This window comes from Stomoxys calcitrans, chromosome 2, assembly GCF_963082655.1.
Source record: "Stomoxys calcitrans chromosome 2, idStoCalc2.1, whole genome shotgun sequence".
In the NCBI taxonomy this organism is placed as follows: domain Eukaryota; kingdom Metazoa; phylum Arthropoda; class Insecta; order Diptera; family Muscidae; genus Stomoxys; species Stomoxys calcitrans.
This window is the reverse complement of record NC_081553.1, coordinates 145,012,561-145,026,351: the sequence shown is the minus strand read 5'-3', so window position 1 is coordinate 145,026,351 and position 13,791 is coordinate 145,012,561. Positions and strand designations below refer to the sequence as shown.

At 40.0% G+C, this 13,791-nt stretch overlaps 1 protein-coding gene across 1 annotated transcript in view; it reads left to right on the top strand.

The window, feature by feature from the left end:
- LOC106095804 (uncharacterized) overlaps positions 1–13,510 on the top strand; it is a 67,129-nt gene extending 53,619 nt beyond the window's left edge. Inside the window, exon 2 of the mRNA XM_059362244.1 lies at positions 13,074–13,510. Coding sequence (XP_059218227.1) covers positions 13,074–13,392 — 319 coding nt within the window. The 3' untranslated portion in view covers positions 13,393–13,510. The remainder of the gene's footprint in view (positions 1–13,073) is intronic.
- The last annotated feature ends 281 nt before the right edge of the window (positions 13,511–13,791 follow it).

The following is a 13,791-nucleotide window of genomic DNA, read 5'->3' as shown; positions in this document are numbered from 1 at the left end:
TTTTGCCTAAAAGAGCTCGTAGTGTCCTGTTATGATACCGAAAGTTATACTAATCTTCTTACTTCCGTTCAGTAATAGCCTGGTCTTCTGATCATCCGGATCTCCCTGTAGAATTTTCGTCGTCGTACCGGCCGTTTCGCTGTTCCACAGTGTTACATGCGTTCGTCGCCCATGCCCTTTACTCGGACTGTGTCGACTCGAAAGGCTTCGGCTTAACCAAGTTTACTGGCGGAAGTCCTCTGGCTTTTACTGCCAAATTGCCTGGCCTCTCATTACCCCTTAATCCGCTGTGACTCGGCAACCAAACGATGCTGATCGTGCCATCCTCAGAGAAGGCGTTAATCTCCTTCTTACACTACAAGACTGTTCGTGACCTTACCGTCCTGGGCCGAATTACCGCATACGTGATCGAGTGCGCTTTCGTATCGAATACAATTTCATTTCGTGTTTAATGGATATTACTAGCTTGCGACAATTAGAGAAGCCGTTGAGTAGAGCGGATGTGTTTTCATTTCTCTCCTCAAAGAAAAATTTCCGTATGTCGGAATAGGTAATACCTATTACGAAAAAATTTTAAAACCTTTTTGGTGTAGGTTCAAAATGAACTCCAAAGATCCTAAAGCTACGGTGGTGGCGTGAGACCGCAGCATATTTGTCCTCCCCTCCTATAGTTGTAGGTGCCATGGCATCTGTAGTCGAGAGTAATCCTTCAAGCGCACATCTAGTCGTCAACCGAATCGAGAACATGGGCAGTGGGTTGACGAAAGAGGTGAGCGATGGCTTTGCTAAGCTCACAAACAGACCGGGAAAGCTATACGGGGCACGACGAAGGAGACAGAGGAGTATATACCGGCAGCGCAATCTGGCGAAATTGCAGGTTGCTCGAAGGCATAAAGCTGACATTCCAAGCACTTCTACGGAAGCTGGAAAGAGAATCAGATCTCGTGAAGAGCATAACACTGCTAAAATACTGAAGAAGAGCTCCGCGCTTTAAAGTACTCTGGGAAGACCAAGACCGAACATGAATTGAACTCTGAAGGAGGTCCACCCATACGAATTATGCGCTGTGAGTATAGAGGGGACATCTTTTCGCTGGGCTTTGCTTCAGCGGAATGTGTTGATACCGTCAAAAAACTCGTTGGAAGTATCCATACTCCCTGGGGCGCAAAACTCGACCTTCTGAGTAAGATGGACATCCCACAGATTACAAAGGCGCCGGTCTTCATCAAGGATGTGGGCGTCGGAATCGCGACGGAACGCATGATGGAAGTCTTAAACAAGCAAAATCAGGATTTGGCCGTATTAAAATGGGAGGAGAGGCAGGGCATTGATCAAGTCTCCGTGACAAGTTTGGCTAAGACTAAAGGCATCGTGTACTACGGATCCATGGCCGTCCTTTTCAAGATTGGGAAGACAAAGATAGGCAACTATCCTCATATTGAGCAGGCGGTGCAGTGACGGAACACTCAATACCGCCTAACGGACAGGAGGCCGACGACGAAATAATCACCAACTCTCTCCGTATTGGGAAGACTAGGATAAGTAAAGGTCCTAATACTAAAACATCTGGCAGTGCAGGGGCGAGAGACCCAATACAGCCCAACGAATAGAGACCCGACGACGGAACTATTACCGAGTTTCTCGAGATTCGGAAGACTGGGATGGATAAAGATCCTGATGCTGAAACATAAGGCAGTGCAGTGACAGATAACTCAATACCACCTAACTAACAGGGAGCCGACGATGAGTCCATAACCTACTCCCAAGAAGCCCATTTACCCCAGATTTGGAAGACTGAATACTAACGACCTAAAAACACTTAATATTGGTAACGCCGCTACCTTTGTTAATAGGATTAGGGAAGAGATTTTAGAAGTGACAATATGTTCGGAAAATCTATTCGATGAGATTCAGGATTCTAGTGTCGAGTCGCCGAATCCGATAAGCTTCCGGAATAAGTTGAAAACCAACTGGACAAAATTTGGAAGACTACTCAGGAGAAGACTTGGGCAAGATAATTCAGATTGCCCAAGCATAGAAGACATTGACGATAATGTCAACAGGATTACGACTGCAATAGTGGATTTTTTCGAAGGTAGTTGTCCTCTTCAAGAAAGCAAATCAGCACAAGAAAAACCCTGGAATACCGGGAAGATTCTTAGTATATATGAAAAGAGGTCTGCAGACTTTTTAACAGAGCACCTTGTAAAAATGCAGAGGTTTACTGCAATGTATACTACATACGGCTCAAGGAATTCAATGTGAATACCAGAGCGGCAAAACGTGCCTACCGGAAGCTTCTCTGTGAACAGGTCGATAGCGCTAACGACGCCGCCAAGAATAAAAAAGTTCTCTCAAAAACCCATATCCAAACTGAAACGTTAGTAGACGACATGGGAGTGAGAGCAGAAACAACGGAGGACATGTTGACGCTTTTGATAAAAACGCATTTTCCACAGGATACAACGGGACTCACGGAGACACCGGAATCTTGGAATAATGAGGTTGATCGAAGGTTCATTATAACGTAATTTATGGCCAATGAAGCCTTGGGGAGCTTCAAATCATTGAAGTCACCCGGACTTGATGGAATATTTCCGGCGTTACTATAAAAGGAGACCGACTACACAGAAAAATATAGATCTAAATTTGACCGATTAAACATGGTATTGACTTTTAAAATTTAATTATTGTTGACATTGAAAAACTTTTTTTTGTATCATGGCATGTGATTGGTAAAGAAGGCATACGTTAAACACATTTTTAATTGTACGAATTAAATTGTTATTTAATAATAAAAATTGTGAATACTTATTTTTGTGTTCTGTTGTGTCCTCTTTCACACATATGTAATGCGAAGAAGTGTGAATGAGCCAAATATACGTTTAGTTTCTATCATATACAAACACATAGTGGTGGGGGTTGATAAAAAAATCAAGAAAAATAGAAAGTATGGTTTCTATTTATCCCTTAATAAAATAAATTATTTAATAATAATTGTTAAGTAAAACAATGTATGTTAAAAAGTGTTATACTCAAATAGCGTTTATGAATGTTATTTTATTTTAATATGTTGTTATCCCTATAGAGACTATATTAGTTTGGAAAACGATGGATTGGTATTTATTACTATTCACTTTAATATGTATATAAATTATTTTGTTCATTATACTTTTTATAGACGGTATCCACGACAATGAAGAGAGGCTTATAAAGGAAAGGCAATTTTTTTCTTTTTTTAGAAAATATAAATAAAATATAAAATATTTTAAAGCAATATACTACATGTTTTATCCGCAATTTAATTCAATAAAATAAAAAGTTCTTGATTAATGCAAAAAATATCAATTATTTCCTTTCATTAAATTGGAATTTTAAGCTTGTCATAAATCCAAATTAAAAAATTGTTAATCAATAATACAAATTCGTTTATAGGTCCGATTCCAGTGAATTTTTTATTTGAATTTTTCTTTATTTAACAATGTCTTTAGTTTTTTCCGCGTATCTGGCTCCTCATCTGGCCACTATTCAAGTCAAGTTATGTGACACCAACGGCCTTCAGGCCTATAAGCCTTACGTCCTTTCTACTCAAAACCATGGAACGTATTTGTGGATACCATGATAAAGTAGGACATCCAGTGAACTGATCAAACACAAATAGCATGCCTATGTCAAGGGAAGGTCGGTGGAGTCCGCCCTGCACGAGGTTGTGCATACAATAGAAGAATGCCAAGACATACATGTTGGCGGTTTTCATTGACTTCGAGGGAGCGTTTAATAATGTGCAGAACGACACATTGATCAAATCCTTAGACCAGTACCGGATGGACTAGTTCCTTTGAGATTGAATAAACCGTATGCTAAGGAACAGGTGGATAAATTGGGGGTCCCATGACATAAGCATAAGGGAAAAAGTGTCACAGGACACGCCACAGGAGGACATTTTATCGCCACTCCTTTGGATGACAACCATAAATTACCTATTACGGATGCTGACTGAGGAGGGGTTTGACCCCGTCTGCTATGCAGACGACGTATAATACTTCTTAGGGGCAAGGATCGGAACCAGCTATACTGAAGGGCCGAAAGGGTCTTGCATATGGCATATAACTGGGCTAGACCCAGGGGTCTCTGTGCTAACCCAGAGAAGACAGAAATATGCCTGTTCACGAGGAAAACGAAGGTGAGCCAATTTGACGTTCAACGTTTTCTCAATAAAACGATTTCGAAATCGGACAAGGTCAAATACTTAGGAGTGATCTTGGATAAGAAACTTAATTGGAAGTGTCACATTCAGGAGCGTACTTAGAAGGTTCACAGATGTTGAGCACTATGTATACGGGCGGTGTAGTCGAAATGGGACCTGAATTCGAGGATAGTCCACTGGCTCTAGAGAAGCGTGATTAGACCAATACTTACTCACGTCTCAGTAGTTAGTGGACTGCTTTGGAGAAAAAGTTCAACATAAGGACCATACAACAGGTTAAAAAAAAATGTTGGCTTGGTATAGGCGGCGCGATGAGGACCACACCCACTAGGGCACTGAAGACAATTCTAGATATCCGACCCATTGACATACAGTTTAATTGTGAGGCAGCCACTGCGGCTATGAGATATAAGGCATTAGAGAATAGATTAAGGATGAGTGCAACTAATACCATCGCGGTATAATCGAGGCGATGTTAGGCAAACTGGAAGGAAGGGAAGAGGTTTCCAATCAGATACCTGAGATGAACTTTGGGGTCGAGTGCGAGACACTGGTACCATCGAAACAATCTTGGAATGACGGTACCCTACTATTGCCATATGGAAGATCATGTTACACGGATGGATCAAAGCTAGGAGACAGAATGGGGCTGAGGTCTACATTAAAAACCGAAGGACTGAGATCTGTTTTAGACTGCTTAACCATAATACAGTCCTGCAGACGGAGATCCGGGTAATGACGGAATGTGTGAGGTGTTGTTGTGCTAACGCGAGGACGTCGAGTGTGAACACCTTTTCGGACAGTAAAATGGCCAAAAGGACAATAACAACCAGGAGGTAATATCACGAACAAATTTGGAATGTCAGATGGAGATTAACGCCTTTACTGAGGACGGCCCAATCCACATCGTTTCGGTGCCGGGCCATAACGGAGTAAGGGGGAATGAAAGGGCAGATGATTTGGCGGTGAAGGCCAGAGAACTGCCGTCAATAAACTTTTAACCTTTTGGGTCTTAGGCGCATAAAAGCCACATTTATTATCCGATTTTGCTGAAATTTAAGACAGCGAGTTGCGTTAGGCCCTTCGACATCCTTTGTCAATTTGGCTCAGATCGGTCCAGATTTGGATATAGCTGCCATATAGACCGATCCTCCGATTTAGGGTCTTAGGCTCATAAAAGCCACATTTATTATCCGATTTTGCTGAAATTTGGGACAGTGAGCTGTGTGAGGCCCTTCGATATCCTTCGTCAATTTGGCTCAGATTGGTTCAGATTGGTTCAGATTTAGATATAGCTGCCATTTATACCGATCCTGCGATGTAGGGTCTTAGGCCCATAAAAGCCACATTTATTATTCGATTTTGCTGAAATTTGGGACAGTGAGTTGTGTTAGGCCTTTCGACATCTTTCTTCAATTTGGCCCTGATCGGTTCAGATTTCAGATTTCTCTCGGTTTTAGGTTTTGGGGCCATAAAAGGCGCATTTATTGTCCGATTTCGCCGAACTTTGGGACAGTGCGTTGTGTAAGTCTCTTCGATGTTCTTTTTCAATTTGGCCCAGATCGGTTCAGATTTGATTATAGCTGCCCTATAGACCGATCTCTCGATTTAAGGTTTTGGGTCCATAAAAGGCGCATTTATTGTCCGATTTTGCCGAAATTTGGGACGGTGCGTTGTGTGCTGCCATGTAGACCCATATCTCGATTTAAAGTCTTGGCCCCATAAAGGCGCATTTATAATCCGATTTCACTGAAATTTGACGCAGTGACTTATGTTAGGCTTTTCGACATCCGTGTCGTGTATGGTCCAGATCGGTTTATTTTTAGATATAGCTACTAAAAAGACCAATATTTTGTTATACACAATTGAACAATGACTTGTACTTATTAGTATTTGGTCAAAATCGGAACATATTTCGATATAACTGCTATGGCCCGGCCGAACTTAATGCTTGTTCAAGGTTACTTTTAATTTTTAGAGCGCACAACAAGCCGATTACTGGCTAAGGTGTATGTCCATAGTGACATTAGCGGATTAATACCTGCACCCTCTTTTCAACCTAACCTAACCTAATGGATGTTATATATACTTGTATGTCCTAGTTTTTATAAATAATGCTCCATTCAAAACATTCGCGTTATTAAATTTCAAAAAATACCGTTCAAGAAAGAGATACATAATTCGCAATACAGATTTCGAACAATTTTACTCGTGCACGTATGCGGTAATTCGGTCCCTGGTTGTTATTGCCCTGATGGGCAATAAAGATTTTCACACTTGACGTCTGTAAAGATTTTCGTTAATCACTCCGTGGTCACTCGTATATCCGCCTGCTGAACCGTATTGTGGTCAGGCTGTCGAAAACATATCTCAGTCCCTGATTTGTCAATGTAGACCCCTAGGCCAACTATATCCTCTAGCTTCAACCCATCTATTTAACATGAACTTCCAGTTGGCAATGACAGAGTTCCGTAAATCCAAGACTGTGCCGTTGGCAGCAGTGCCTCGCACTCAACATCAAGTGTCGTCTCTGGTATCCGATCGGAAACCTTTGCCACTCTTTCCAGGCTTCCTATCGTCGCCCCGATTATACAGCGATAGTATGCACGCCCTATTCTCTATCCTTTCTTCCTTCGCCTTAAGTCTCCTGTAGAACCAGTAGACTATACTCGGATTTAGGCCCCATTTCGAGCCTACCGCCTGTCTACATAATGACCAACATCTGTGAGTTTGATCGGTACGCTACTGAATGTGAAACTTTTCGTTCAGTTGAGGAAACGTGCGTCAAATTGGCCAACCTTCGTCTTCTTCACAAACGGTCATATTTCGATCTTCTCTGGATTAACGTTGAGACCCCTAGGTCTAGCCCAGTCATATGACATCTGCAAACCCTCTTCGGCCCTTCTACATAGCTGGTTCGGACCCTTACCCTTTGAACCCGTCTACAATGCAGACGATGTTATAATACTTCATAACATCGTCTGCATTGTAGACGGGTTCAAATTCATCCTTAGTCCGCATCCATAATAGGTGGCATACGTTGTGCAGTTTTCTCCTTTATATTTATGCTATGGGACCCACAATTTATCCACCTGTTCCTTAGCATATGGTTTATACTGTCCTTAAGGATTGGGTCCACCCGGTACTGGTTTAAGAATTGGATGGATCTGTTGGTCCGGATATTGTTAAAAGCCCCCTCGAAGTCAATATCGTGCAGGGCAGTTTGTTTGTATTTGATCAGTTCGCTGGATGTACTTTTCATGGTATCCACAATACGTTCCATGGTTTTAAGACTAAGAGGTCTGTAGGCCTTTGATGTGCCAGGGCGCCAGATAGTCATCCTCCTTCTGTAGTAATTCCGGAAATATTCCATCAGTTCCGGGTGACTTAAATGTTGGAAGCTTCTCAAGGCTTCCTTTACCATAAGTTCCGTTATGGTAAGACTTCAGTCAGCCTCATTTTTCTAAAATTCGTATTTCTCTGTGAGTCCCATCGTATCCTGTGCAAAATGCGCTTTCATCAAAGCCTCAACATATCCCCCGTTTTCTTTGCTCCCGCTCCCATGTCGTCTACAAACGTTTCAGTTTGGGTTTTTGGCAGAAGCTTTTTCATCCAGGCGGCGTCATTAAAGCTATCGATCTCTTCGCAGAAAGCTTCCAGGAGGCACACTTTGCTGCCCTAATGATCTTATTGCCTCTGTTGTAAAGATTACGAACCTCTTTTCCAATGTTACTAATCTCACCGGTCATCCAGGGTTTTCCTTGGGCTGATTTCCTTTCTCGAGGAGGACCACTTTTTTCGAAAGACCCCGCTATTGCAGGCGTTATCCCGTAGATCATTGTCAATGGCTTTTATGCTTGGACAATCTAAATAATCGAATTTTGTCCAGTTGGTTATCAACTTTTTACGGAAGCTTATCGGATTCGGCGCTGACCGTGCTGTTCAAAACCTAATGTAACGATGGTCAGAGAAGGAGTGCTCCATGGAAACCCTTAAATCCTGAATCTCATAGATTTAATTTTACGAACATATTTTCACATCTAAAACCTCTCCCCTAATCTTATTAGCTTAGGAAGCGGTGTTATTAATATTAAATGTTATTAGGTCGATAGTATTCAAGAATTCTGCTAGCTATTGGCCCCGCTTGTTAATGTTGGTACTACCTCACGAATTGTGGTGAGAGTTCGCATGGTACCCTCTTAGAACCTCATTTCTGTCTGTTTTGCTTTCCTCACAAGCCGTTGCAGCTCTAATGTGGGGGGCGGTTTCGGAGAGTCGAAAGACAGCTAAAGTGATGCCAGGTATGCTCCGCTCTCTCCCGACATTGACAACCCTTGAATAAAATTTATAATTTAATTTTAATATTAAGACAAATAACGCAGGTCCTCGGCCGAGTACCAGTGTGAGCATAGAATAATTGGTAGTTGATATGCTGCAGTCCAGTAACATTATTCCGGGTCGTCCATGGCTCCTGAATTAAGTCAATATGAATCTTGCCCTTGCTGATTATCTTCATCAGAGCGCGAGTAGCTGTCTCGCTCCGGTGAAGGTTTATCTGGATGACCTCAATCATTGGTCCTCCATTAGATGGGCTTCTTGGGAGTAGGTTATGGTCTCATCGTCTGTTTCCAGTTCTTTAGGCTGCATTGAGACTTCTGTCGCTGCCATGTCTGATGTTTCAATAGTAGGATCTTTGCATATTCTAGTTTTCCGAATCTTGAGAAAGTCGGTAATGGTTCCATCGTCGGCTCACTGTTCATTAGGATGTATAGAGTCTACCGTCCCTACACTGCTAGATGTTCTAATATTAGGATCGTTGCCTATCCTTGTCTTTCAAATCTTGAGTAAATTGGGTTCTAGGGAGTGGGTGATGGTCTCACCGTCGCCTCCCTGTTATTTAGGCTTCATTAAGTTTCCCGTCACTGCATTGCCTGATGTTTCAATATTAGGACGTTTGCATATCCTTGTCATCCGAATTTTGAGAAAGTAGGTGATGGTAGGATTAGTTATCTTGATCCCAAAACCTTCAAACGAATATTGACCCATCTCAATCCTACCTTTTCTGTCCAAAATATCTGAACGGGTTGTCCATTAACAGATATATTAGTATTAAAATGAACATAATCTTCTTTCAAATAGACAGTGCGGTTTTCGAGCAAAACATAGCTGTATAACCGCACTTACCGATGTCATCACCGAGGAAGTGAAATCATGTTTGGGCGATGAAATGTTTTCCTGTCTTGTTTTACCAGATCAATCCAAAGCATTTGATTGTGCTCAACTTTTCAAACACTGCAACCAATCTAATATCAAACTACCTGGAGGATTGTGTCCACTCAGTCGTGAATAAAAAATCTCTACACTATTACACAGGATTCACTGAATAAGGTTAAGCCAAGCGATCAGCCGATATACTTTTTTTTTAATATTTGGCAGTACTTGGCATTGAGGATGTCAACTTGTTCTCTTTTTACATTCATTCTTTGTTTACGTTTTCTCCTATATGATGACATTTTCAATCGTCAGATTTGACATCCTTAATGATGTTTATGGGGCCTATCCACTTTGTGTTTTTGCATGTGACCTAACCTTCTATTAGTGAATCCTGACTATTACATAAAAAGCAGGGCGTTCCTCAAGAATCCATTTTGGGACCCCTTTTTTTGTATGAACATAAATGAACTACTGACTAGACTAAAATAGAAATTCAAATAGCCAAGTCTATGCAGATGATGTACAAATTTATTTGAGTTGCCCAAAGAGTGAACTATGCCATGGAATAGAGAAGCTAAACACAACTACACATAAATCCAAACAAAACAAATCTCATACTTTTGTTCAAACCGCTGCCAGGAAGTCGTGTGCGAATACCCCATGCAAATTCAGAATACCGCTATCAAACAGGTACATAAAGCAAAAAATCTTGGTGTATTGAACAATCAAACACTAACCTGGAAGGACCACATTATATCAGTGACTGGCAAAATATTCGAAATGTTAAGAACACTCTACAAAACCTTATACACGCCAGACAACGTCAGATCTTTAATAGCGATATCGTATCTTGTATCCTATATGGCTGTTAACTTTTAGCCAATATGACTTGAAAAACAAAAATCGGCTAAAAATTGCACACAACAAATGAATGTGTTTCTTCGTTCACAAAAATTAGCATGGTATTACTTTTTAGATTTACTAAATATTAGAACACTATTAATGGTGCATCAGCTAGTATACAGCAATAGTGCGATTCTCTAAATCGTTACCGACAGAATTAAGGCCATTTGTCGGTAAGTGCTATTCTGCATTAAAATTTTACCGAAAATTGACGGTATGAACTTTCGGTAACTACCGAAAATTATCGGCAAGTTAACACCCAAAAAATAGTAGTCGTTAAGTCCAACCGACAATATTTAGAAATTTTAAAATTAAAATTTTAAAGAGAAACAAGTTACAGAGCGTTATGTTCGGTCGGGCCGAATCTTATATACTCCTACTGGCACAGTACAAATTTTATCAGTATTAGTAGGCAATAACCATCGCTGAAAATTTGTGTGATGTTCCCGCCAAGATTCGAAGCCAGACGTACAGCGTCGTTGGCTAAACTCTGCACCACGGTGGTCTCCATCGCCATGGGTATGTTTACAAAAATTGTGGGCTCAATAATAGAGTAGGACCATATTCCCAATGAATGTGAATGGGTCTTATATAAGTCATTGTACATCAAATTCACCGAAGTCGGGGGAAAATAATGGCATTCAACATGAACAATTAAGTGATCAACATATTTTTTTATTTAAAGTATTTCAAAAGAGAAAAGGTTAAGGTTGGTACTATATTCGGATTTCGCGGCGTAACTCCATATAGGAATAAGCGGAAAATATTGATGAAAAGTGTTTGTTTCGCTATATCCTCATTTTCATCTAGGGAACATTTACATTTCACGACGCCCAAAAGGAGCACAACCATAATCGTTGCGCAAAAAGTCGTGTTCTTACGTAAAAAAATGCGATCGCCAAACTTCTAATTGTTGTTAGTGTTAGTGGTCTTGCTCTCATGTACTTACTCGGGGTGCAAAAAATTAAGTATTTGTGGATGCATAAATTGGAAAGAATTTGTAAATAAATATGCTTCTAAAATAAATAAAAAAATTTTCTTTCACAGCAAGCTATTGCAATAAATCTGTACGAAGTTATAACGATTGTGAAAGATAGTGTTGTGCTTTTGGACTTGCAATTACAACAACATTATTTTGACACAATTAAAAGATACCGCCAAAGGCTTTTGGAAAGTTGAGCTTATTTAACTTATACTAATGAAAATACTACAAAATCTAATTAGATTTACAAATAAAAGCTGCATTAGTTTCTTTTTAAATACAATAGTTGTTGTAACTATTTATTAATTTCCACACACTCACATTTGTGTATACACATGCATGTAAGCAGCTGATAAATTTATTGGTGCCATATTAATTATACCCACCATCGAAGGATAGGGGTATATTAATTTTTTCATTCCGTTTGCTACACATCGAAATATCCATTTCGGACCCTATAAAGTAATTATAATCTTAATCAGCGTAAAAATCTACGATGATCTAGCCATGTCTGTCCGTCTGTCTGTTGAAATCACGCTATAGTCTTTAACAAGTAAAAAGGCGTTAAGTTCGCCTAGGCCGAACTTTGGATACCCACCACCTCGGGAATATATGTAAACCACGTTTCGTCAAAATCCGGTGAAAAAATATCGGTCTATATGGCAGCTGTATCCAAATTTGGACCGATCTGAGAAAAATTGAAGAAGAATGTCGTAGGGCCTAACACAAGTCACTGTCCCAAATTTCGGCGACATCGGATAATAAATGCGCCTTTTATGGACCCAAAACCTTAAATTGAGAAATTGGTCCATATGGCAGCTATATGCAAATCTGGACCGATCTGGGCCACATTGAAGAAGGATTTCGAAGGGCCTAACTATAGTACCTTTAGACAGAAAATATGCCACGGAATCAATGAGACTTCCCCAGTGCCAGTTTCGGGGTAGAAGTAAAACAATTTATTAAGAAGAAACAAAGTGTTAAAATATTGATCATACTTACACCGAGTGGGCGACGTATGAACCACGAGCTGTATGAGCTGTATGACGACGATAGCATAGTTACACGCATCAAAATACAACGGCTGCGTTGGCAAGGTCATGTTGTCAGAATGGATGAAGAAGCTCCAGCAAAGAAGTCTTTTGAAGGCAAACACGGTGGTACACGCAAACCGGGAAGACCAAAAGCCCGATGAAAAGATCAAGTTGTGGGAGACACCTCGAAACTTGGTGTCAGAGATTTTAGAGTGACGACGTCAGTTCGATAAAAATAAAATTTAGAGAATCGTACCACAGATCTTCCGAAAATCTCTACAGCAACCTCAATGTTTGAAGATCTAGAAGATGGACATTTTTCTACAATGCTAATTTCTCTGGAACTCCCTGCCTCCTCCAGTTAAATTTTTTGGCAACGCCATCAAATTTAGGAGTGCTTTATATACAAATTTTTAATTTTTTCCCCATTTTTGCCTTAACGCCTTATGTCAAGAAACTTATTTACTTGGTCAATTATTTAAATTTTCCTATATTTTTCTGATAACGACTTTTATTAACGCAATTTTATTTATTTCAACTTTAGTAACAATGTATTTTTACCAACAAAAGTTCACATACTTTAGTTATAAGATTCAAAACCTTGTTGTGAAACTAAAAACAAATTTTTACCACTGGTGAAACCGAGCACACTACCAAATCGGCTACTAAGGCTCATATGTTAAAAATAAACATGATAAACCTAAAAAATCAATTTTTTACATTTCTTTTTCAGAGGAATAAGACTTTTTGACTTCGATTCGTATAAGCCGAACTTTGAAGGAAATTTTCGTTGCTTGGATGGAAGCTTGGAGATACCCTTCGAGCGGGTGAACGACGATTATTGTGATTGTCCAAACGATGGTAGCGATGAACCGAGTACAAATGCCTGCAGTAACGGTAGATTTTTTTGCAAGTTTCAAAAACGACATATAACGGGAAGAGGACGTGACATTTTTATCTTAAGTAGTCGAGTAAATGATTTTATCTGTGATTGTTGCGACGGAAGTGACGAATGGCTTGGCATCACATGTCAAAATAATTGTTTACCATAATTATTTTTAAAACAAATATTAGCTATAAATTAAAGAGATAAACAAATTAAGCAATTTTACCAAATTATTATAATATAGCACTTATTATTTTATATAAATAAAATATTTTACTCTCGGATAGTTGTTGTACTATTTTTGGTTGTACGATTTCGGAACTGAGCTCCTATTTGTGTGGTGTTCATGAGATCCTCAGTTGAGAGCTTCCGAACGCGCCCACAAATTGCAGATAGTGGAATTAAGTGTCTGACATATACCCCAGATACGCCTGTGATACTCAATGGAAATAGAGTGTTATTGGCGCCTTTTAATATCCAATCGCATCATGTCCTTGCGGCGATCGGTTCATTATGTCGCCCTCGAAAAAAGATTCAGAAAGCTCAAAAAAACAGAACATGCTAC